The sequence below is a fragment of the Capronia epimyces genome (assembly GCF_000585565.1).
Source record: "Capronia epimyces CBS 606.96 chromosome Unknown aczIQ-supercont1.11, whole genome shotgun sequence".
Lineage (NCBI taxonomy): Eukaryota > Fungi > Ascomycota > Eurotiomycetes > Chaetothyriales > Herpotrichiellaceae > Capronia > Capronia epimyces.
Genome location: NW_006912914.1, coordinates 822,407 through 846,564, shown reverse-complemented (window position 1 = coordinate 846,564; position 24,158 = coordinate 822,407). Strand labels below are relative to the sequence as shown.

The following is a 24,158-nucleotide window of genomic DNA, read 5'->3' as shown; positions in this document are numbered from 1 at the left end:
TCAGTTTCGCAGATTGGACCTACCTTGGCCCTCTGACGAGGGGGGTGATGCAAAGGTTGGGTCCCTGAGCAGTACATTGCGAGGTGGAATGACGGTGGCGGCTTGAGTGCCGCCATGTTATAGGATGTGTAGCCTGAAACTCTCAAAGCATCATGGTGAACGCGATCGAATGTGAAGCACTGGTAGAAGGGATCGCGCCCATGGCGGCGGTTACAGAAGTTCTAGGGTATGTCGGGCGTCTAGGGTCAAGGGCGCGCCTCACGTGACTCAGTCTAGGCCGCTTCTTCCAGCGTGCCAGAGGAACAATCCCCCACCGGAGCCCGCGCGCTGTTGGCTGCTTTCTCCCCGGCGGCTGCCTCAATCAAACAATCAAATTGCAGAGGCTGAGCAGTGAGCAGCGGTCAGAACCATTCGGATATGAGCAGCGGTTTCCGAGGCGCTTCTAGGATGATAATGCAGTTGATGCAGACTTTTGGCTCCCGATATACAGCATGCTATTGTGTGATGTCTCCTTTTGCTTACGCCGGGGATTATCGCCATCTGGCATCGGCATGTCCCTGGTGATCCCTGGCTCGCTGCTGACGTCTGTCTGGTCGAGGGTTGGTAGCATGGGGTCCAGTGTTTTTGTCATATTTGCCTCAGGTTCACCCTTGAGCACGGTGGGCGGGAACAATTCACAAACCATGACCCCTGGCCGCCTAGGTCTTTAGTCGCCAACATCAGATATAGATGACGCAACCGATCGTGGAATTTGAATTTGAGGCATGGAAGACAACCTCGAACTATGAATTACAAGCTTCAAATCTAGGTCCGGATGGGTGTGTTCCGAGATTCACAATCTGTTTCACTACTAGCATTGAAGCGGCGCGGCCACAGTCCCACGGGGCAACGCTCCGTGAACACCATGGAACGAGAAAGGGTTCGAGTAAAATATTGGATTACAAGTGTCTCATTATGCTGAATTACGGTGTTTACGTCTAAGCCAGGAGCACCAGTTTCGCCCCTGCGCGCCGACGTCGGACGGAACGCTGCCATCCGTTCAGCAAACAAGTCCTTAATTGCCCTTGTCACACCATACTGCCAATTCAATGCCGATCCATATTGGAAGAAGCCATTGCCTTTCTCTCTTCGTGTTGACTGATCTGGTGTGAGGGTGCGTTGAGGGCATACGGGGGAATTTGGTGTATCATGAATCGACAATCAGAAAGCTTGGGGGGATATCATGGAGAAAGGTCGAGGTTGGGTCGGTCCTCGCCAGAAACGAAGATGCAAAGTGGATGTCCATTAGGATGAAGTTTCGGTGACCTCCACTCAGTACTTCAAAATAATGTAGCTGTTTCCCTCAGGTTAGCGCTTATCGTGAAGAGCGAGACAGCGCACAAGAACGTACAGAGCGTGGATGATGCCGGGGATGTAACCCAGGATGGTGAGCAGGATGTTGATGAAGAAATCAGCATTGCATCCTCGCTCAAGGAAGACACCCAGAGGCGGGAGGATGATGGCGAGGATGATCTTGCAAATGTCGCTGAACGAAAGCCTGTCAGCTGGGACGTGCGGAAGCGACGGAATTGCGACTTACGATGCTGTGAAAGGCATTTTGACTGGAGTGAAGGAAGCCGACGGAGTGAGTTTAGATGAGATAGTCTGATTAATGGACTGGCAAAAGCAGGTGAATGTGTATCTGCGAGAATAGCGACGTTGTATTGGGGATGTGGGAGAAGAGGGAGAAAAGAGCTTGCGCGAGACGGAGCGCAGATTAGAAGTAGTAGGCTTTAAGATACTCTCAAGGGATCAAGTTCCGTGGCTGGGCGCGGGCGGGCTGCAGAGTACGGAGTACAATCACTCAGGCAAACAGCTTAGTGACTCCCCTAGCTAGTAGCTACTACTGCTACCCAGCTAATAATTGGTTCTGGGTAATTGAAAGGCCCGGGGCAACATCAACTGGGCACTTTGGGAGCCACATGACGTCTGGCTGCCCTGTTTTCGTCAGCCACCAGTCCGCCAATCTCGTGGTCGGTTATTCAGTCTTGGCCAATGATCTGGCCTATTCGGGGCCAAGCCTTCTGCGTCGTCATGCGCACAGCCACTGTGGCTGAGAACCTTGTCCTGAGCAGCTGCGCAGTGCCAGTGTGTCGCAGCCCTCGAGCTCAGTATGAGGAAGGGAGTTTCGTGTGTCGCGTCAATATCGACTTATGTCTACGGCATAACACGACTTATCGAGAGGCAAAATAGAGGGCAGACTATCGATGCGCTCTGAGTGAGCCAGACACAAAGTCGAGTTCCATCGCAAAGATAACTTAGGTACTCCGTACTATAGTAGTAGAACTAAGACACAGCCGCGGTATTAAAATGCAGGAACATTTCGTCATTATTCTTGTTATTACTGGGCACCGGCCCGAGGGACCAGGCACCTACCAGGCACCTATTACCAGGAACCTACCAGGTACATGCTTAAGCTGCAAAGCCACCCCGGGCTTCTATTATTGCCACTATTAATACGGATGGTCCGTCCAGACCCCGGAAGATCCAAAAAATCGATGGTTCCCGCCACTGGGTCTTCTGACAAGTTCTTGCAGAAGAGATGCTGCTGAATAATGATCTCTCACGGGGACACAGGGACAAAAGGGAGACTACCTAAGTATTCCAGAGGGTGCTTGAAGCCCACATGTGGCGTAGACTCGCCTCGCTGGCCTCGTTGCAAAGGGTTCAAAGCGTGAATTATCATAGCGGCGCTCATAGCTGAGAGAGACGGTGTTATGGCTTTCATTACTCTGTACAAGACTATGGTAATCAACCACGTGTTTGGAAGACTGCACAGGTATGTTCTTCCGTGTCGCTAGTCTTAAGGTCCAGTACACTCCGTAGAGGCTCCCGAGTAGGACGAGGCTGAGGAAGTCGCCGTACGCGGGCAGCCACGGTTGCTCATGTACTATAGCGATATTGTTGATATGATTGCGCGCTCCTGTGATTGTATCTAATCAATGGTACCAGTGTGCAGGTACCATGTATGTCGACCTGCCGTCCCGGGTACGTGGCTGATTCTACTCATTGTTATCACTACCTACCTAATTACCTACCTATATGCATAGAACTGGTGACGGTCCCTGCAACTGCACTGCTCGTCGAACCACTGCCCATGAAACAGGCTAGAGATGAAAGATCGCTAGTGGGTGGCCGACGTCGAGCTGTGTACCTAATAGGGGCAGTTCTATTTATTCCTTGACCGGACCAACGTCCTGCCGAGGGGCGGCCGGCCAGGAAGCAGCAGGGAAGAAGTGTTCGAGATCACTGCTTCATCTCTCTCCGTCTGGAGGATTGCCGGTCGTCCGTCCTAACTCCGTGCTACGCGCGAAATCTACTTATTCCTACGCAACGTGGCTCACCATAAGTCGTGTCGCATTCGGTGTCACGCTTCCTGACCTGGTGATTTGCGAGGGTCAGATTTATGCCCCATTTTCACCGTCCCTGGGGAGTCAGGTTGACATTCTTGCCTGCAAGTCTTCATTTTCCTGTACCTTCACTCCACCACGTACCGCTCTGTAGCAGTTCTGTTTCTAATTTTGCTCCAATTTCCACTGTTCTGTTGATTCTTCTCCCCCTCGCTATCTCTTGTTCAATCCTCAAAACGTCGTCAAACACTCGGAGACGGCTTCTCCTCCCTAGAGAGTTGCTCAAGATGCACCAACAGCATCTCGATTTCCAGGCTACAGAACCCCTACTCAAAGAAGTCAGCCCCGGGCCGAAGGGAAAATCTACATATGGCGCTCAGAGCCAAAAGCTAACGTCGACGGACGACTTTCCAATGCGTGGGCTACCCCTCACTCCATACTGTTTCACACGTTGACCCAAAAGTAGCCAGCTGGACCAGGGCAAAGGCAAATAGCCGAGAGAGGATTTTCCCTCAAACCATCGCCCATAGAGGATACAAAGCAGAGTATCCGGAGAACACATTGAGGGCTTTCAAAGCGGCTGTCGAGGTCGGAACTCATGCCATTGAGACCGACATTCACCTTTCCAAAGACCATGTCGTGGTTCTGTCTCATGTGGGTTTAGATGCCATTGAGATTCGATGTCTCCGCTGATTGACCGACCAGGACGGAGATCTCAAACGGTGCTTCGGGAAAAAGGAAAAGATCATAGACTGCAACTGGGAGTATTTGAGTTCACTTCGTACCCTGAGAGCGCCCCATGAGCCGATGCCACGCCTCAGAGATCTGCTTGAATATATCGCCCAACCAGGTCTGGAACATATCTGGTTATTGCTCGACATCAAGCTAGACACCAACCATGACGACCTAATGCGATTGATCGCAGAGACGCTGGCCTCTGTAGACCCAGGAGGAAGGGCCTGGGAGGAGAGGATTGTTCTAGGAATATGGATCCCTAAATTTCTGCCTCTGTGCAGGAAATACTTGTCAGGTTTTCCTATTTCACACATTGGGTTCACAACCGGCTACGCCAGACAGTTCCTCAAAGTACCAAACGTCTCCTTCAACATGTTGCAAAAGGTTCTCCTGGGACCCTCTGGTGCACGCTTTATGCGAGATGTTCGCAAAGCTGGCCGACCGCTCTACGTCTGGACAGTTAATGAAACCAACCTGATGAAATGGACAATTCAACACAATGTCGATGGAGTAATCACCGACGACCCAAAAAAGTTCAAGCGACTATGCGACGAGTGGAACGAGCGGGAGCCCGAAGCCAAAATCACTTGGATGCAGCTTCTCTCCACGCTCTGGCTATGGGCGTTAATTCTCATCTTTGCCGTTCCCTTCAGACGCAAGTTCCCAGAGACGGTAGAGCAATTCATACAAAATAAAGAGCTCAGGGCAAAAGCGGCCTCGACGATCAGTCGGGTATGACCGTCTAACGACGAGGCAGACTAGATAGAAGTTACCAAAGATGGAGGCAATGAGCAGCGACAGGCACGGACGATGCTGTCAGGTACACCGCAGTAACGATGGTTCTTGTGTCTTTAGTCTTGACAGTATAGTCTCGACGGCTTTTGTAGGATCATGGGGAATGTCCTCAGTGAATAATGGTGGCTGGGAGTCCTCCGGAAATAACGTACCCAGGTACGGATACTCCGTATTTGTATGGTGTCTGGCCACCCCACACTTGTGGTGCCGCAGTGGCAGACGCGTGAAATTCACCAACGCGTCAACTTCCCCCTCCAACTTCAAGAATCTTCCTGCAAAGAACCCGCCAATTCCGCTGAAGTATGCCTCGCGAGATCATCACCATACAGGCGGGCCAGTGTGGGAATGCCATAGGCTCAAGATTCTGGCAGCAGTTATGTCAGGAGCATGGCATCAGCCGCAACGGCAACCTCGAGGACTTCGCAACCGAAGGCGGTGACCGCAAAGATGTCTTCTTCTACCAGAGTGACGACACCCGCTACATTCCCCGAGCGATCCTTATCGACCTTGAGCCGCGAGTGATCAACAGTATCCAAAGTGGGCCTTATAAGAATATTTACAATCCGGAAAACTTCTTCATCGGTGAGCAGGGGATGGGCGCAGGAAACAACTGGGCTGCCGGATACGCCGCGGGCGAGAGGGTACAAGAAGAGATCTTTGACATGATTGATCGCGAGGCGGATGGCAGCGACTCCCTGGAGGGATTTATGCTACTTCATTCGATCGCCGGTGGTACAGGGTCCGGCCTTGGCTCATACCTTCTCGAGCGGATGAATGATCGATTTCCCAAGAAGATCATCCAGACATACTCGGTATTCCCGGACACGGCCATTGGCGACGTTGTGGTGAATCCTTACAATAGTCTGCTCACGATGCGTCGATTGACGCAGAATGCCGACTCTGTGGTGGTGCTCGACAATGGGGCTCTATCGAGGATAGCATCCGAGAGACTGCACGTTCAAGAGCCGTCGTTCCAGCAGACGAACCAGTTAGTCTCGACAGTCATGTCGGCTTCTACCACTACACTTCGATACCCTGGGTATATGCATAATGACCTGGTGGGAATCATTGCGTCGCTGATCCCCACCCCGCGTTGTCATTTCCTCATGACGGCTTATACACCATTCACCGGGGACAACGTCGACCAAGCCAAGACAGTGCGGAAAACGACAGTCCTCGACGTGATGCGACGCCTCCTCCAGCCAAAGAACCGGATGGTGTCAATCACACCTTCCAAGTCGTCATGCTACATCTCGATCCTCAACATCATTCAAGGAGAGGCGGATCCCACCGACGTCCACAAATCACTGCTGCGTATTCGAGAGCGGCGCATGGCAAATTTCATTCCATGGGGTCCAGCTTCGATCCAGGTTGCTTTGACCAAGAAATCACCGTACCTGCAAAACACGCACCGTGTTTCAGGACTGATGCTAGCGAATCACACAAGCGTGGCAACCCTCTTCAAGAGAATTGTTGAGCAGTACGACAAAATGAGGAAGCGCAATGCCTATCTGGAGCAGTACAAGAAAGAAGCCCCATTTGCAGAAGGTCTGGGTGAATTTGACGAGGCCAAGGAAGTTGTCATGGGGCTTATCGGTGAATATGAGGCGGCCCAGAAGGAGGACTATCTCGATCCTGATGCTGGGGATAAGAGAGTGGACGGCGCATGAGTCGACGAATCGACGAAGTTAACGAACCATGATTGACAAGCGGGCGTTCTACGAGAATAGCAGCACCTTTCAGGCCGGGCTTTTGCTGGTGGGAAAGTTGCTGTAGTCACACGGAGATGGGCTTGATAGGCTGTAGAGGCCGCGAAGCCAGCAACGGACTGTGGTACTGATTAGGGTCGGGCGGAGGACCGCCTTCAACCACAGTTGGAAAGGCTTAGGCCTAAGGAGCCCACGACTGCGGAGCCTTAGCCCCTTGGGTGGGCCTGCCGACCACGACCAGGCCGACGGGAACGCGCAGGGTGCAGCATGCAGGTGCAGATCCATCCCCTCGATCGAGCTCAAGGTTCCGAGGGCTTCCCTTGGGTGCACATGACCGGCCAGGTGTCGTGAATCCGAGACAGCTGGGGCCCAGAGCCACGGCCATTGATAAGCCGAAGTCAATGCAGAGAATAGAGTGGCCGGCAACATGTCCGATAATGGCTTAGAGAGCGCATTGGGAGGCCAAGTGAGGAACAACGCGGGCCAACACAGCATAGCGGAGGACGGTGAGCGAGGTGAGGCAAACGAGGCGGCGCTCGCCCATATTTGGGTAGAAGAATCGCTTGGTTGGCTTGTGAGAGTCTATATCATTGTCCTGAAATGTTGCGGTTGGCGGGTTTCCACGTCGCTTGTAGCCGAGACTGGAAGCTAAGGTGTTGAGTGTCGGATGGCTGCATGCGACATGGCTATGGCTTGACAGTTGACCATGTTAGTGTGAGTGACAGCGCCAGACAGCACAGACATATAGACAAAATGGACCGAGACACAGGACGGTGAGTCCGGAAGTGAGTGCAGACAGACAGACAGCCTAGGCGCACAGGACAAAGTCGAGTCGAGCCAGACGATCTGGCCAGGATCATGGGTCCGAAGATGGACATTGAATATTGAATAACCAGACCGTTGTGCTTTATGGCGTCCGTATACGGATACAGTTTAGCAAAGTTCGTACACCAGCACTGGGAACGGTACCGCGCCTCTCCATATCGCCGTATCTGGGTTTGGGTTTGGGTCTGGGTCTTTGTCTCTCATTATTATTATTATTTCTAGAGTCTCTCTACCTCGCCGCTTCCGCCTCCTCGCCTACGGCGCCGGCGCTTCATTGCTGTCTCGGGCTTGCGCATAGTGTACGGATACGGAGTACACTGTATGGTGTACGGTGTATGTGGCTCCCTAACAATGGACCACCGCCCAGTGCCACTGCCCAGTGCCCGGTGCCTAGTTCCCACCGCCCCAGTGCCCACCTGGAGGTTATTGAAGATGCCGCCTAGGTGCCGGCAATGTGACTTTCTTGCACTTACGACCACCTTCCACCAACGCCACCCCGTCCGGCGTCCTCTATATGCCTCACTGCGCAATAATAATACCACACTGACACTATCTATCCGTATTATCTAACCCTCAACCCTCAGGCGTCCTAAGCCTGCCCGCTGGGTCCTCATCTTGGTCCCTTCCCCGTCATCCCGTCCCATCCTCGGGATCCTCCTCCTCCTCCCCCCTGTCCCCTTGCTCATCTGATCGATGCTTACCGAGCCTGGGACGATCCAGTCACCACAGTCAGGGTCCCGCCTCATTCCAGTTCGCCTCAACTGACCGTAGCCACCGCAGCCACCGTGTCACGCCTCATGCACCACCAGTTAGTACCCGACTACTGCTGCTAGTCTTCCAGCCCAACCAACCTGCGGTACGGCCATCTCCAAGCTGCCACACGGACTGCCACCTGCCTTCCCTTACCTGCTACTTCGATACTCCGTTCTCCGTACATGACACATCTACGCTTCTGACCATCTTCCTTTCCTTTCCCTTTCATCTTCACCTTCACAACCCTACCACACACGAGCAAACATCAATCGTCACCGTCACCGTAGCCAACCCAACTCAACATCCTCACCCAAACCACCGCAGACGTCATCTATTCACCTTACACTCGCCTCTCCATCCTTCACATTCGCCATCAATCACGAGCCTGTCGACCAAGACCTGTCTCTAATCGACCACTTCTTCCCTTCTCTCTCAATTACCTTGAACTCTTTGACCGACCAACACCCTTCGTCATGCGTTCTCGATCAGGTTCCGCGACCTCCAGCAGCTCGAAAGAGCTCGCTGCTGACAGTATGGCTATCCAAGTCACTTCTGCTGGCGGCAAAGGTCAGTTCCGTCCTTCATTCGAATTTCCCTCAGATGACTAATGTTGTTTTGCCAGTTATCAAACTAAACGTTCGACCTGTACATACCGTTGCCAACGTCCTCGAATTTCTCTGTGCCCCAAAGAATATTCCATCGGACGCACGACTCATGCTCAACGGAGAGCTCCTCGACGCATCAACTACAGTTGGCGAGCTCAAGCTGGAAGAATCATCAATATTACAACTCCAGAGTCCTTCGAGGAGTACAACTCCAACCGATCGCTCTGAACCCCAAGCGCTGTTGAATGAATCGGTCTCCGACAGGTCAACAACATCATCATCTGCCTCCACCCCGATACCCTCGGGAGCAGCCACGCCGACCAAGAGAAAGTCCAACAAGCCCCGTTGCTCGAAAGAAGGATGCAAGGCACCTGCACAGCCCATAGTGGGAGACTGCGGATTTTGCCAGAAACGGTTCTGTGGCAAGCATCGAATGCTGGAATCTCACAACTGTGAAGGCTTGGAGGATGCCAGGCGGGCCGACAAGGACAGGAACGCTGCCAAATTACAAGGCGAACGAACCGTTATGCTTCGGGGCCTGTAGAGAGGCACAGTCAACCAGCCAAGCTCTACCTCGATAGATTGAGATGTGCCACAAACTCTACCTGACCATGACTTGTCCTGGACTGGCATGGCGGCGTCTTGTTATTTTGCTCTTTTAAACTCCGGCCCTTTTGCTGGACGGTGTTTCCAGCCTCAGGGCCATAATTTTACTCTTTACGTTGCTGGATCGGCTTCAGAGAAGGGACAGCGTCATGGTGCCACTGCCACTAGGAATGGGGATTTGAAGGATTACGGGACTATGATTCGGATGGCACCTCGGGTATTTGAGAAATGGTGCAATGGGTTTGCTCGCCTGGCCTGCAAGGTGCAAGGTGCAGGCTTTGCTTTTTCCCTGGACATGATATGTGAGCCCGGAAGCATCTATACATCAACCGACAGACAAATGAGAAGTCACACACATTACAATGAAAGAACAGTCTTGGACAAGTCTCATCTAGCTGTCCTTGCCGGTTTCCTACCGTGACATGGATCTTCGAATCGTCTTGCCCAGTAGACAGCCCGATCGGGTGACCGTCGCCATAGGTTGTTATCGGGAGCATGTGGTTCATGATATTCGTGATATACCACGTATGTTCTCTGGGAAGTGATCTGCGAGGGTTTGCACATGACTGCTGGAAGGCACACAGTACTTATATTGGCATTACATCTGTGTGTAGTCTGACTACATACATAATACATGTATAGATACGTAGTCTGCGCATGCCCAGTTCCCGCACCACTTGTGAAACTGTGGTATGCTTTCCTATAGTCCTATACTCTGCCATGCTCGAGCTGCAGCGTCACGAGAGCACTCTCAAAGGTCCTTTCACTCTGGTATTCGGTCTTTGCTTCTTTGAACTGATTCCTGAGTGCCTCCGAACCGTTCTCCCCAGGAGCCCGGTGGCCCGCCGACGTACGCCGCGACAAGCCATAGACGCCTTGGGGCTTGGAGTGCCGTGTCCATAGTGTTAGTACGGGTATTCCACAGGGCTCAATTGTCGAGTCCTGTCCTGGCAATTCCTCCGCCGAAAGTCACCTCAGACCTCGGCCGCCCACAGCTAACAAGGCCGAGTCCCGGCACAACTCTGCCGTGTGGCCGCCTGGTCTTTTCCAGGGTACTGTGAAGCCAGGACAGACTCGGGGCAGCAAGCGCCATTGAACAAAGACCAGCCCGGCGGAGTGGTAGAGCATGCCGAGACCACATGATCAAGCAGTAGTCTCGCGGTTCTCCCAGAAGTTGAAGGTGCTGATTTCGTCCCATCTCCAGGCGTGCACGATGGCCGGGGCGCTGTGCTCCTGAAAGCGGCCGACGTCCCTCTTCCGCTTGCAGTAAGCCCTGGCGCAGGCCTCGACAGCCTTCCAATCTTCGGCGTGGAGATAGCTCTTGGCGGACTTGCCGTCGGCGAGCAGCTTGACGAAGGCCTCGCGGACCCAAGTCAGACAATTGAACGCCGAATCGTCCTGGCGCACGGGGATGTCTCGAAGCAGAGCCCGCAGACGGCTCTCGTCCGTGACCTTGGCGAGGGTGATGCGCACCAAACCCGTCTGGGCGGCCGCGTGCGACGGAATGTCCTGCTCCTCGTAGAAATACTTGCCGGAGCTGTGGTTGAGGTGCGCGACGTGGTAGCGCGTGCCGGCATCCTTGCGTGACCCCGTGGGCGGCGCCACCACCAGCGCCCAGTGGTACGAGTCACAGTTGAAGTCGTTGCGGAACGACGACGTCGCCGATGACCCGCCGCGAGGGTACAGCACAATGTACAGCCGCGGTTTCTTCCTCGCCGGCCTCAACGAAGTGGTCGATAGCGATCGGAGGATTTGTGCCCGCGTAGATGTAGACATTGGAGGCCGTGGCCTATGGCTGTGGCTGGGGGTTGGCGCAGCCTGCTCGGGTTCCTAGCGAGAGAAGATGCAGAAGTCGATGGCGAGTGGACAAACGAGTGTTCGAAACATGACTAGGACTGGATCCCGCCGTCAATCTCGTGCTGCCTCTTGGGCGGGAAGCGCTTGGCCGGTGAAAGAAGTTGAAGTCGTTCGACAAGAGGGAATTAATGAGCCCTGCCTTGTTTCGAGCCCCAAGCCCCGAGCCCAGCTAGCCTTAGCCGCAATACTAGAACAAATAATCGGCCAGTCTGACTGATTTGCCAGACAGCCCCCTAGTGTCTGTGAAGGTCTCTTCTACCCTGCTTTGAACGATGGGAGATGTTGTGCTCAATGGTCCCAAAAATACCAGCACCTCCAGTGTCGTCGAGACATCCTTGGGCGTGGAGAGAGAATCTCACCTGGAACTAGGCTCGTAGAAAGCTCGCATCAAAAGTCTACAGTTTCACTGACACGCCTGACCTTCGCTTCGGCTAAATCATGGGTAAAGCCAACGACATTTATATGGCATGAAGTTTAATTCCGGATTATGAGCAGCCGCCTCAACACCGGTAGTGGAGGCAATCATGGACCGAGTGAAGGAGACCCTTCGATACAGGTTGAAAGGGGTTGTCAGTCCCGTTTAGGCGAGTCACAGGCACGCGGAGGAGGTGAAGACAACTCCTGCTCTAACGGCGTTTCAAAAGGATCCATTCAGACCAGAGATGATAAAGTATCTGCATCTAGCAATTTGCTTTTCTACCACCTAGGAAACCCATCTTGAATTCCAGAGGAGAGTGCTCTCTCAAAGTCTCGCTGTTGGTGGGGGGCCCGAGCGTAGTCAATTCCCGGCTCGCATGTCGACCACGCAGCGGATGCAGTCTCCAGCATGCATGTCGTGGAAAGCCTCATTAATCTTCGCAAGTTGCTGACGATGCGTGATGAATTCATCCACTCGAAGTTTGTTAGCGGGTACTCCAAAAGCGCAGGCGGGGCTCCAAACCTTTCAGCTTTCCATCGAGATAGTCCTGCACAAGTCCTGGAAGCTGAGTGCGACCCTTGACGCCACCGAAGGCGCAACCTCGCCAGACACGACCAGTGACAAGTTGGAAAGGTCTCGTGGAGATCTCAGCGCCGGCAGGGGCTGCTCTGGAGTCAGCATATTGTGACCGTGATCCTTGTAAGGGCGATACTAACCGACACCAATGATGATGGATTGACCCCAACCCTTGTGGCAAGCCTGATGTCAAGGTTAGTCTAAGCGTCTTTGCTGGATGAGCAGGCTTTGCATACCTCCAGGGCAGCCCTCATGACTTGCACATTGCCCGTGCAGTCAAAGGTGTAGTCTAGACCGCCATCCGTCATTTCGACCAATTTCTCCTGGATGCTTTGGCCATTGAGCTTGGTAGGGTTGACGAATTCAGTGGCTCCGAACTGCTCCGCCCATTGCTTCTTCTTGTCGTTCACGTCCACGACGATGATCCTACCTGCTCCGTTCTTGACGGCGCCTTGGATGACCGATAGACCGACGCAGCCTGCGCCAAATACGGCCACGTTCGAACCTTTCTCGACGTTGGCCGTGATCACAGCTGCTCCATAGCCGGTGGTGATTCCGCAACCCAACAGACATGTCTTGTCCATGGGCGCCTTATCGGTGAGGGCCACAACCGAGATATCAGCGACAACAGTGTACTGGGAGAAGGTAGATGTGCCCATGAAGTGCAGAATGTCTTGACCCTTGACCTTGAATCGGGATGTTCCGTCTGGCATCACACCCCTGCCCTGTGTTGCCCGAATCTTCCCGCACAAGTTGGTCTTGCCAGAGATGCAGAACTTGCATTCTTTGCACTCCGGAGTGCTACTAGGTCAGTCGAAGTGCTCATGTTTGCAGGAGTCCACGTACTAAAGAGCGACGACGTGGTCACCAGGCTTGACATTGGTCACGCCTTCTCCCACAGATTCCACCACACCAGCACCCTCATGTCCCAGGATAACAGGGAAGGCCCCCTCCGGATCCTTGCCTGATAGCGTGTAGGCATCTATCTCTGTGTTCAGCATCTGCCGTTGTCATCCCGATTGGCTCAGCTCACCAGTGTGACACACGCCGGTGTAGTATATTTCAATGCGGACTTCGTGAGCCCTTGGAGGTAAAACCTCGACGTCCTCGATCGAAAGGTCTTTGCCGGCCTCCCAGGCGACGGCCGCCTACGCAGGGTCAGATGGGAACAGAACTGGGCGCAACATATCGGATCCGCACCTTGCAGGTGATGGTCTGTTAAAGGGTTGTCAGTCTCTGTTCAGCTCTGGCCTTCAGGATGCAAACGTACCTTTCCAACGGTATCAGCGGGCATCTTGAGAAATGTTAGGACGGCAGGCAGAATAGTATGATAGGAGAAGAGAAACAATTGAGTAGGAAGAATGAACAACAGTTCTGAGGAAGCCAAAAACAACCACCACCTTGCCGAAGTGGGGTATTGTTCAGACGGGAGCAGATGTGGGGATTGCTGGGAGAATGATTATGAAGGCGGAAGAGCTGAAGAGGAGGTGAACCTTGCCAGGCAAAAGAGGAGATGTACCAGCATCCTCCGGTTCATCATCATCGTCCACCCCCTTCTCCCAAGCAATCTACCACGAGCCCCGCGAACATCGACTCGGTACGGTCACGAAAACTGTCTATCAAGAGCATTGGCTCCGCTCGGGAGAATATTTCCCCTTCTAGAAGTACGGCGTTGAATTACGCTGTTAGGAATCAGGTGGGACGTTTGGACTGGGATTTTGCATAGATAACGCGAGCGGTGAATCATTTTGCCGGCGGTAGATGGACTGTTCCTGTGTACGGGTACATGTAAGTTGCTTCCAATCCCATGTGATATAAAGCTCAATGCAACCCAGATAGCATGAATGAAGCCATCGACTAGTCTGTAAACGCCATATGACTTCTACCCCGTCCATTCCAAAAGCCGGATTCGTGGGGATTGTATTTTTCCGATAATGTACAGTGGCTTTGCGAGCATAGCATCGACTGAGGACGAAGGCGTCTCTATTTCCCAAACTGCTCTGCCTGCAGTGCTGCATTTTGCTCCTGAAATCGTTCGCCAAGTCGCTCAGTAGCCTTCATCTGCTTCTCGAAACACTTTGACACACAACCTTGCTCTCTTGGAGTTGTCGCTTTAGACGTGAAATCGTTGATGCAATCATCGAAGCAAGTCTGGACGAGGCCGGTGAATGTCTGAGATGAAATTAGAGGTCAGCCAGAACATTAGACATGGGATGGTGTGGCTGCGCGGGCGAGAAGGCTTACTGTCATAAACTCATTCATCTGCCTCTTTTCGAGCCGAGACGAAAGCTCTCTTTGCTCTGCGAGATTGAGACTGATAGGTAACGTCAGCATCCTCGATCTCTAAGTTGGACAGACATGCATACCCTCCGTCCATTTTGCCAAAAGAGTCGCCGTAAATTCAAAGACACAGGACCGCTGGGAGACTGGTGAAGAGGTGAATGAACTCTGTGTAACGGACTCGCAAAAGGACCCTCGTGCAGCTGAGCTACTGTTCAAATGAATGGGCGGAGGGTCAAAAATAGCTGTATCAGAATTGATGGCGATCTGGTTGACAGGACGCAGGCAGGGCCCAAAGAAATCTGAACTGTCCGCACTGGCTGCGCCCTGACCGGTCGGCAGACCTTCCGTCAATAATTTAGGGCCAACATGATGTTTTCTGTTTTCCCTCCCACACTGCATCCATCCTCCTTTCTTTTCCCACAAGAGTTCTCCTTGCCCTTCTCAGAACCCCCATGTTCCGGCTGTGACCTTTCCATGCATTTATTCTTGGTTCGGCATGGCGAAACAGAGCACAATGTTGCCGGGCTCCTTGCGGGAATATCTGACTCGAGGTTAACTAATCATGGCGTGTTACAATGCCAACGTATGGGCAAACATCTTACGGCTCATCGCCAACTACGCTTCACGCATATCTATGCCTCCGATCTTCAACGAGCCTATATGACGGCTGAGGAGCTTCAGCGAAACCAAGTCGCCCAATGGGCGCACCAACACAGAGTGCCTGAAGTGGTGAGGCTAGAGCTTCTGAGAGAGCAGGATTTCGGTTCTTTGGAACTCGTTCCCTGGGCCTCGAAGCGAGCGCAACAGGCATTCGACAATGCAGTCCCGGGCCAAGCAGATCCAGATTTCCGGCCAAAGGAGGACCTCGGGTCTATGGCCACCAGAGCTGAAGCATTCTTGGACAATTTCATTTTCCCATTGTTCGCCACCAGTACAGACGATCTACTGAACCCAACTAATCCTCCGACACAAGATTGCGTTGCGGTCGTCTCTCATGGGATGTTTCTTTCCACTCTTTGGCAGTCGTTGCTTCGCAAGTTCCCTGCTGGAAGTGTGAGTCTTGGTCCCAACGTTGAGGTTGGCAGGTACCCCCAACCACTGGAACGCCTTCCTTCCTGGAGCAATACTGCATTTCTAGAGTTGACTATCCAACGTCCGGCCAGCATCACTCCTACCAATGATTCCATCCCAGGCCCTGCATTCGACGAACCGGGGTGTCCACCAGCTCTTAGTGGACACCATATGATGGTGCATGTGGCGAACAGCCGTGAGCACCTGGTTGGTCTTAATCGTGCTCGTGGTGGTTTAGGTTCGTCGCCCTTCGATCCCCGTCAACGGTCCCTTCTGGGATTCTTCAACAATCCAGAAGGAAATAAATTGGGCCGCTGAAGATGTGACATGGTCGCGACCTACCATGGACTGATTCATCAGTCAGCAAATCCTATCGCATCAAATGCGGGTTTCCTGATAAATACGAGGTCAGTTACACGCACTCCACCATTTCCCCTTCTTTACACATGATGAAGCACATTTTCACACAGACCTGTTCTGAAACTCCTTGTGGAAAGTAAAATTGTACCAACTGCTGTCTGACCTTTTTGTCTACATCTTTTCTGTCCTTAATTGCGTGGTCTTGCTCTCAAACTAAAACTTGTCATTCTCACAGGATAAATACTGTAGTTCATGACCAAGCTACGGCTAGTGCCGGGACCTTGGAAGAATTTCACACATCCACGACGCCGTCAATTGCCTGTGCGAGTTCTGGCAATGAATGATCATCATACCTAGCATTCTGTCTTGCGAGCCGGCCAAGCTTTTCATTTACCCCAGAGGCCTTCCCTTAACGTCCAGCGACCCCTTTTAGAGCATCTGCGAATCGGTATTTGTCTCGACATTTTTACTCTCACCTCGTGACAACGTCTTTCATTCTTCGATGATTTGCAGGAGCAGGAACAGCGGTCAACACAGTGGCAGGGTCCATTCTCGAAAGGCTGTCTGTAGGCTATTCCTTACTGAGCACTATTCTAGACTTCTTGGAAAATGAAATGCAGACAGATTGCCCGATGGTGTTACCACCTTCGATGACGGCAAGTAAGGAGGCCGGTCGCCAGCCGCAGTTTATTGTATCAGAAGCAAAGTCGGAGCCTTTACGACCAATGGTCTCAAGGCAGACGTTGGAAATACTTCCTTGAAGATTTCGATTCGTAGTGTATGCACCAATGGCCTTGTATTATTCCGTACACAGTACTGTTTCCAAGACAACTGCACAAGTTCGACTTTCGCCCCTTGTGCATTCTCGGGAGGAGGATGAGACATGGGGGACACATGATACGCGCACGAAGCTCATGGTGGCTGTGCCGCGGCAGGGGTAAGGGGCCGATATGATCATGGAAATGCATCGTTTGGGATGCTGTTGTCCTCGTGACGTTTCATTGGCTACAGCAGACACGTCCTGGGTGGCGACCAGGGGGCATGGGGGAAACTTAAACGATGACTACTTCTCAGCTTCCGGGACGTCTTCTGATCCTGGGTTCACTTGACCTTTTCCTTGGGTCTGCGGACGTTGTCCGCTGATGACAACCCACGCTAGGAGTTTCTTCCCGCTATCTGCACGGGAGTCTAACAAGCTGCAAGGCGCGTTGCAAGGCAACCCTCAATCCTGGCAAGGCAATATACACGGGACTGTGCACGTAAAGCAGAGATGCGGTCACCCACTCAACCTCCATACAGATCCAGAAGCACTTGAGTACTGCCGTCATCCAGAATAATGCTTTGGGGGTAGGATCTCATCCACACAGCCTTGATGCCAGCATTGATCAAAGCAAGATGGAGCAACCCCCTGCCAACAGAATACACAATACACGCATGCTACATACTCATGGAGCAACGCCAAGTCATCCAAACCGACAGTTTGTCATCATGCCTGCACCAGTTGGTGACTCACACGACTCATTGTCCAAACGCAGAGCTCAACGCATGTCATTGCATCAAAGCACCTCTGGTGTAATCATGACACCCAAAAAGCCGCCGAACGCCAGACGAGGAGGAAACCAAATTCATACAGCAGGCTGTTTGAGAGCCCCATTATCGCAACCAGCGTTTGCTCTCCCTTGAAGCCAGGTTCAGGTCCCACGCTCAACTTGAGCCTACAATTTTGAAAACATTCTCAAATATTACTTCGAGCTCGAACAACGGTTCGGGTTGCGTCAAGGCGACGCCTCTCTGCCCTCCGTCCTGCATTAATGGTGAAGCCCTCGTTCTGATAACCGACGGATTGTGCCATGTGTGTCAGTATGGCGGGCGGAGGTGGTGCCGAAGGGGCTTGCGGCACTTCCAAACCTTGACCTCGGGCGGCTCTAGGAAGGAGGATCGGAAGAGGTACCATTTGGGTCCGTTTGAACTGCTGGTCACTGATGATTCTTCTGCTGTACATCCACCTCATCAGGCCGAAGTCAGTCCTCACCGTTGCAAGCTGCTGACCTGTCCGGAAATGTTCATGCACCATGTGTGACAGCATGTTGTTCCATGCCAGAGCCGGGTCGTCGTCAGGCCCTTGGACATACTTGTTGTCACACAGGAAACAAGTGGCAAAGGTTGGTAATTCATGGCCTCGGAAGTGCGAAAAGACGTGCATCTTGAAATGGATGATGTCTGCGAAAACTTGATCACAGTCCAGGATTTGGAACGGACACAGCAGATCCGCATCCTCTTGATACCGGAACGGAACCGACAAGACTCCATCTTGTGACTCGAGCATGTATCCTTTCCCGAGTATACTGCTAGCCATATCTGTGTCGGCCGAGGATGTCGAGGAGGATGCAGTCGATGAACCCCGCGTGAGTGGTGGCACTGCATCTGTGGTGGTGGTTGAGGCCATTGACACCGCGTCGTCCTCCGTTACGACCTGCACCGCTCGCTGCGGTTTGACCACAGCGGTTCTTGAGTACATCAGGCCGGTGTGAATTTCTTCGCCCAAGACTGACTGGATCAGTTGCTTTGCGCTGCGAGTTTGCTGACGGGGTCGAGTTTCCCGCTCATAGGAGGCACCGGAACGTATGAATGGGGACTATCTAGTATTCTGTTTGCCCTGTCTACACTCGCATCAGACTCCATCATGCGGCCCAGCGCTCTGGGGCAGCAGAGGCCGGTGTTGACTTACCTCTCATCATACCCTCGTGCAAAGATCGAGGTTGAGCATCACGCTATCGATAAGGCCCAGAATGGGCGATATGCGGGGTTTGCTGCTTGTTCCAGCAGACGCAGACGCTTCCTGCGCACACAAACACCCAGACACGACGACCGTGAACACGATCTTCCGGGAGGTGGATTTCAGATTCCCGCTCCAGATGCAGTTTGTCGCAGCGCTTCTCGAATCGGCGTTGTGGAAGGCCAAAGGTCGACAGGTGCAGATCCAAAGGGCCAGAGCCGGAGCGGATCATGGGAATTTGGTGACTTACAGGAGCTACTACTCCCCGCCACAAATCACGCACCTGTCAGATGTTGCCAGCACATCCAGCTTGCATTGCCGATGGCCCGAGTTGATTGGTGCAAGCCGGCCGTTCAAGCGGTGTCCGCAAATGACCATGTGAGTTTCTACGCCAGCGACGACTGATACAATGGAGCCGGCAGATCTCTTGGGTGTACGGCCCATAGAGAACACGGCATAACACCTGAAAGTTGACCCCCGGAAAACGTGGCCAGGAAGAATACATCGAGGAGGCGAGTTGAGTGTCGCCATCTCAAGGTGAGCATCGCCCTTATTGGTAGCCTTGGACGAAAATCGGCCGGGCTCCACGTTGGATTAGTGTCTCCTGTTGTCCGACATGGCTCCGTCTCGGGTAACTCAATCTTCCACCTAGCTGCCTATCTTGCTGGGTGGTATTTACTGAGACCATCGCACACAGATCAAGAAGAACAGTAAAGATTCGAGATTCTCAAAATCACTGGCAGGAACAGGCATACTACCGCGGCGCCCCGAAGAGGAAAAGCTTAATCTTCAACCCATGAACAGCTTGATACTGGGATCTGCCTTGACCATCACTCGCAGCACCTCACTCCAGACCCTATCACCAAACTTCCGACCTTCCTCAGTGGTGTAGATTGGACCTGGCTCATAAATTCGATCGTCCTTCCACATCTCTCCATGTGTGTCGACGCCCTGTACGAGCGCCGTGGTATACGTGTTTGCTCCCTGTGCAGCGGTTCTCGCGACTAGGGCGAAGAGAACCGCGCTGATGATCCTTATCACGAAGTTGGTAACCATCTGTCGGCCGAGATCACTTTTGCACATTCCGGGGCAAGTAGTGTTGATGATGACCTTCGGCTGGCCATCGGTGCCTTTTATCGAAGGTATGGCAGCCAGGTGGCGCACCGCATACTCCAACACAAGTTTGGATCTGCCGTACTGAGTGCTCCCGCCAAATGCTCCAGGCGGGAAGTTTTGCCGTGCACTGAGATCCTCAAGCGGTGTTTCACTTTCTATGAAGACCTTGATCTGCTCCGGCGGGGTATTCCACACTAAACCGGAAGATATGAATGTCAAATGAGGTTTGTAGTCCTTCTTGCCTTTCTCCGCGGCAGCAATCAACAGAGGCAGCAACAACCCGCCGAGGAGAAATGTGCTGAGAGCGTTGACTTGGAGAGTCTCCTCCCAGCCGTCAGAACTCTGGACGTATTTCACCTGTATCGTTCCTGCATTGAGGATCGCACCATCCAGGCTCTGGACTTGTGACTTGAGATTATCGACAAACTGTCGCACTCCGGCAAAGCTGCTCATGTCGAGGACCATTGGAACGATCTCTGTCGATGAAGTGGCGGCGTCCTGCAAGCACTTTTCAATCTCCTTCTTTGCAGCCTGACCTTTGTCTTCGCTTCGCGCGGTGATGATGAGCCTGGAAACATTGAGGCCAGCGAGTTTCTTAGCGGCTTCAAGACCAAGACCGCTGGTTGCACCGGTCAACAGAATGGTCCTGCCAGCAAACGATTCTGTTGCGGGTTGAGGTGGGTGGAACTTCTGATCGAGCAGATGTTTGAGGCTGGACAACGACATTGTCGGGATCTATTGAAGTGCCAAGATCTCCGTGGGATCCTGACTGAAAGAAGGATTCTGGATGTTTGTGGACGGATACTCACATGAACCCAGGGGCCAGCTGTATTTATTGGCAATCGTCTGGCACAAACCAGTAGTAGAACTATTGAACTGAGCGCTAAAGCGAGTGAGTGGTGACCGATCATTGTCCTGATTGTTTAATTATATGCGGTCTGTCCAATTATCTCTCTGAATATCGCCAGACAGCGCCGTCTTTGTCCCGAGCTGGATGGTCTGAACCACACCCAGGAGTCGTTTAATAGTGTAGTTCCATACCAAGGTACAACAGTCTCGATAGAAGTGGGAACTCGGAGGCAGAGATTGTGGGGGCGGAACGCCGGAGAGACGATTTTCCGACGGCAGCCCATACTCCCGAGACGAGGCTCGCGGCTGTTCAGGATCCGCGGATCCGCCATATAGCTGACTGAGTCCAAGTACATGGGGTTTTGTTACTCTTGACGCCTGTTAGATGAGGTCTCGAGTGCTTATCTCTTGGCTGAGCTGATGTAATTGCAATATTCCTCCTACGAGAATGTCCTGAAATCGGCGGTCGCGTGTCTTGTTCAAGAAATGAAGACCAATGGCGGTACAATATTGACGCGGCAGCCGCGCGGTTGGCGCTTATATCCACTTCTCTGCTCCAAGACTCAATCGAAGCCTTTCCAACCCACGCTCGTCACTCTGTTAACACCCAAGTGGCTTTCCCTGCTCCCGTACAACCAAATGCGCTCCGTCTTCCTGGCTGGCTGCGATGGTTGAGACCGTACCGAATCGACCTTCCTCCGCTGTCATCGTGCCGCACCGATAACAATTTCCCGTACTGCAAGAGTCCCCCGTTCCATCGCCAGCAGGATGGAAAACCTTAGTCTCAACGACCCTCCTCCCTCCTCCCCGCAGAGACAGCCAAATGCCGTCTTGCCAGGCGTCCCGTCACAGGGCCCGCCTCAGCTACCGCCACAGATGTTCACCACCGCGGCGCAGCTTCTGGATTTGACCGATAGTATGTTTCTCCCCTGTGGCATACACCAAGTCACCCTTTCACCATTCGTAATGGGTGAAAGTGGAACAAGTCAGAGGTTGTTTTTAAAAGAGAAGCTCAGGTCTGATATTTGTGTTTTGTTTTTTAGAAAAACTCCTTCTCGTCCTGCGCGATGGACGCAAGATCTTCGGCATCCTACGCTCCTGGGACCAATTCGCGAATCTCGTCCTGACTGAAACACGCGAACGCTACTTTGTCAGCATCCCCGGCAGCACCAGCACGGATGCCCTCTCCGCGACAGCCTCGAAAGACGCACCCACTTTATCCGCCAATACCTCTCTGAGTACTTCTACCCTCCCGCGCAACATGTACTGCGATATCCCTCGCGGCACGTACCTAGTCCGAGGTGAGAATGTGTTGTTACTGGGCGAGGTGGACCTTGACAGGGACGATGACCCGCCGCCGGGGTACGAGCTGGGCGACGTTGAAGAAGTCTTTCGATTGCATCGCGCAATCGAGCTGGAGAAGAAGCGCAAGGACAAGATCAGAGCTCGGAAGATTGGACAGCTCTGGGGCGGCGAGATTGAGGGGAGCGGAGAGGTGCTGTTTTAGACCCAAGAGGGATGATTTTGGAAGGGTTGGGGGGAGGGTTGGTTCAAAAGCAATACAATAAGCCTGACAAGGGCGCCTATTCATAAAGTGAGGTTCAGCTTCAAGCCAGGCGGAGCCTGCGAGACTCTGTGGAAAGTGTGGTGGCTACTACGCTTATTACATCTCTCGAGAGTCATTCGCCCACAGTGGAGAATGATCGAGTCTCAGACGTTCATGGCCACTTGGAAGGTTGGCCCCATCACATCAGAGGTGCGGCGGTAGACGGGTTCCAGAGCAGAATATTGCAGAATATTGTGAAATGCTCTGGGATCTCGGTGGTTGATTGATCGGTTCGCAAAGATTGGGGTCGATCCGTTGCCGCATGCTGAATATCTATCAGGATAGCATAGCAACTGTAAATATAGCATTCCGCTTGCCCCAACATGTTACAATGCTCGACTGGAGATGCGATCTCGTTAGGCTAGGTTTAAGGTCCAAGGTAATGGTTTGTGTGCTCCAGATGACGCAGCCCCCAAGGAGTATGGGGCATGGCACGTATTTGGGGAATTCATAGGATATCACGACAAGGTAAAGAACTCGAGGAATAAGATATTTAAGATTTGAGATTTGAGATCATGATCTTCACCACCATCCTCATCACCATCCTCATCACCATCCTCATCACCATCCTCATCACCATCCTCATCACCATCCTCATCCCCGTCCTCATCCCCATCCTCATGTTCATCACATACTGCCTGCACACTACCTGTCTCTGGGGGAACGGGCTGGAAATGAAATGGGCCAGCCTTGTATTTCCAGGAGGACCGTCTCTAGTCAATACATTGTTCCAATGGTTCAACGAATGGTTCGTTCCGTTCCGGAGAGGACCCCCAGAGCCCACAGCTCCATCTTGTCGGGGGATAGTCAAGGACAACTTCGGAAACGTTGCAAGCCTCGACACCAATCACACTCTGAGGTGCCTCTATCACGATCAGACCAAACTTCGATTGTGTTCCAGCCAAATCAGCTAGTTGGGGACCATCATGACCTGAGTGACGGCCAGTTTCGTCTGCGGACTGCGGCCCCTCCAGGGAGCACCCATAGCCGGTCATGTTCCACATGCTGAGGGCATCGTGGGCACTTGTTCGGTTGGAGGCGAGGAAGTGGTTGGAGCAGAGCGGCTCGGTAAATTGATTCTCGTCAGGCACGTCCCAGTTTGCCAACGATCCCTTGACCAGGTTTTGTCGGAGCAGAGCGCTGACAGCATTGTAAATCGGTTCCAGGCTGACGTTTCCCACGAAAACAATCGCATCGAAGCGCCTGAAATCTATGCAGATTTTGCCAGTCGAGTCCCAACGATAATGACATCCTTGACAGCTTCGTCAGTACGTGTGAGACGGGGCGTTCTATTCCCAGATGTGGCTTACCTTTTACCCAATGAAGTATGCCGGAAGCGTTGGAGTTGCCTTTAGATATGGCTTGCGGAAAATCCTGGCACGTAGCACAGGATGAATTGCCATTGTTCTGAATTGCGTTTTCTGCAGGGACGTATAGATCGGGTGCATGGAAGCGGCATGCAGCGGCGACCGTGAAGATCTCAAAGTAGCTATTCGAGGTTAGAGATAGAAAACAATTTGGGACTTCCGACTTGTACTTCCTTGGTGGGATCCTGAGAGATGGCCGAGGCATCGGGCTGTGCTTTGGGGCTCCAGTGTCCCGGAAGTGGCAAGATCAAATAGAAGCCCCATACCATGAACAACACGTAGGTACTCGCTACAATCTTGTAGCAGACACGAGGCAGGTTGAAATCATCAAGGACGTCTTGGATCCGATGGCCCGCCCGACGATAAAATGGGTGTCTGAAACGAACAACCATACCGTCGCCAATGCGAGTCTGATACTCGGGATTGAATGCCATGCCGTATGAACTCCGGTCTCACTTACAG

The 24,158-nt window shown here is 52.8% G+C and overlaps 12 protein-coding genes across 12 annotated transcripts; 5 read left to right on the top strand and 7 right to left on the bottom strand.

Annotated features, from left to right (window-relative positions):
- Window positions 1-1,347: 1,347 nt before the first annotated feature.
- On the bottom strand, window positions 1,348-1,596 carry A1O3_10356 (plasma membrane proteolipid 3; the record flags this gene model as incomplete). The annotated part of the gene is made up of 2 exons (XM_007740446.1): window positions 1,348-1,537; window positions 1,580-1,596. 2 exons carry the CDS (start codon window positions 1,594-1,596, stop codon window positions 1,348-1,350), a joined length of 207 nt encoding a protein of 68 aa, XP_007738636.1.
- Window positions 1,597-3,676: 2,080 nt separating this feature from the next.
- A1O3_10355 (uncharacterized protein) lies at window positions 3,677-4,862 on the top strand (the record flags this gene model as incomplete). Its single annotated transcript, XM_007740445.1, has 3 exons — window positions 3,677-3,806; window positions 3,856-4,043; window positions 4,095-4,862. 3 exons carry the CDS (start codon window positions 3,677-3,679, stop codon window positions 4,860-4,862), a joined length of 1,086 nt encoding a protein of 361 aa, XP_007738635.1.
- A 359-nt stretch (window positions 4,863-5,221) lies between these two features.
- Window positions 5,222-6,589, top strand: A1O3_10354 (tubulin gamma chain; the record flags this gene model as incomplete). Its single annotated transcript, XM_007740444.1, has 1 exon — window positions 5,222-6,589. One exon carries the CDS (start codon window positions 5,222-5,224, stop codon window positions 6,587-6,589), a length of 1,368 nt encoding a protein of 455 aa, XP_007738634.1.
- Window positions 6,590-8,739: 2,150 nt separating this feature from the next.
- A1O3_10353 (uncharacterized protein) lies at window positions 8,740-9,355 on the top strand (the record flags this gene model as incomplete). The annotated part of the gene is made up of 2 exons (XM_007740443.1): window positions 8,740-8,773; window positions 8,829-9,355. The coding sequence occupies 2 exons, from the start codon at window positions 8,740-8,742 to the stop codon at window positions 9,353-9,355; spliced, it is 561 nt and encodes a 186-aa protein (XP_007738633.1).
- Window positions 9,356-10,560: 1,205 nt separating this feature from the next.
- A1O3_10352 (uncharacterized protein) lies at window positions 10,561-11,193 on the bottom strand (the record flags this gene model as incomplete). The annotated part of the gene is made up of 1 exon (XM_007740442.1): window positions 10,561-11,193. One exon carries the CDS (start codon window positions 11,191-11,193, stop codon window positions 10,561-10,563), a length of 633 nt encoding a protein of 210 aa, XP_007738632.1.
- Window positions 11,194-12,052: 859 nt separating this feature from the next.
- Window positions 12,053-13,562, bottom strand: A1O3_10351 (S-(hydroxymethyl)glutathione dehydrogenase; the record flags this gene model as incomplete). Its single annotated transcript, XM_007740441.1, has 8 exons — window positions 12,053-12,165; window positions 12,215-12,355; window positions 12,409-12,451; window positions 12,505-13,069; window positions 13,115-13,256; window positions 13,302-13,416; window positions 13,469-13,483; window positions 13,539-13,562. The coding sequence occupies 8 exons, from the start codon at window positions 13,560-13,562 to the stop codon at window positions 12,053-12,055; spliced, it is 1,158 nt and encodes a 385-aa protein (XP_007738631.1).
- Window positions 13,563-14,251: 689 nt separating this feature from the next.
- Window positions 14,252-14,602, bottom strand: A1O3_10350 (uncharacterized protein; the record flags this gene model as incomplete). The annotated part of the gene is made up of 2 exons (XM_007740440.1): window positions 14,252-14,440; window positions 14,513-14,602. 2 exons carry the CDS (start codon window positions 14,600-14,602, stop codon window positions 14,252-14,254), a joined length of 279 nt encoding a protein of 92 aa, XP_007738630.1.
- A 534-nt stretch (window positions 14,603-15,136) lies between these two features.
- On the top strand, window positions 15,137-15,940 carry A1O3_10349 (uncharacterized protein; the record flags this gene model as incomplete). Its single annotated transcript, XM_007740439.1, has 1 exon — window positions 15,137-15,940. The coding sequence occupies one exon, from the start codon at window positions 15,137-15,139 to the stop codon at window positions 15,938-15,940; it is 804 nt and encodes a 267-aa protein (XP_007738629.1).
- A 1,777-nt stretch (window positions 15,941-17,717) lies between these two features.
- Window positions 17,718-18,500, bottom strand: A1O3_10348 (uncharacterized protein; the record flags this gene model as incomplete). The annotated part of the gene is made up of 1 exon (XM_007740438.1): window positions 17,718-18,500. One exon carries the CDS (start codon window positions 18,498-18,500, stop codon window positions 17,718-17,720), a length of 783 nt encoding a protein of 260 aa, XP_007738628.1.
- A 1,047-nt stretch (window positions 18,501-19,547) lies between these two features.
- Window positions 19,548-20,600, bottom strand: A1O3_10347 (uncharacterized protein; the record flags this gene model as incomplete). The annotated part of the gene is made up of 1 exon (XM_007740437.1): window positions 19,548-20,600. The coding sequence occupies one exon, from the start codon at window positions 20,598-20,600 to the stop codon at window positions 19,548-19,550; it is 1,053 nt and encodes a 350-aa protein (XP_007738627.1).
- Window positions 20,601-21,491: 891 nt separating this feature from the next.
- A1O3_10346 (uncharacterized protein) lies at window positions 21,492-22,230 on the top strand (the record flags this gene model as incomplete). Its single annotated transcript, XM_007740436.1, has 2 exons — window positions 21,492-21,639; window positions 21,767-22,230. 2 exons carry the CDS (start codon window positions 21,492-21,494, stop codon window positions 22,228-22,230), a joined length of 612 nt encoding a protein of 203 aa, XP_007738626.1.
- An 812-nt stretch (window positions 22,231-23,042) lies between these two features.
- Window positions 23,043-24,130, bottom strand: A1O3_10345 (uncharacterized protein; the record flags this gene model as incomplete). The annotated part of the gene is made up of 3 exons (XM_007740435.1): window positions 23,043-23,581; window positions 23,640-23,818; window positions 23,844-24,130. 3 exons carry the CDS (start codon window positions 24,128-24,130, stop codon window positions 23,043-23,045), a joined length of 1,005 nt encoding a protein of 334 aa, XP_007738625.1.
- Window positions 24,131-24,158: the final 28 nt, after the last annotated feature.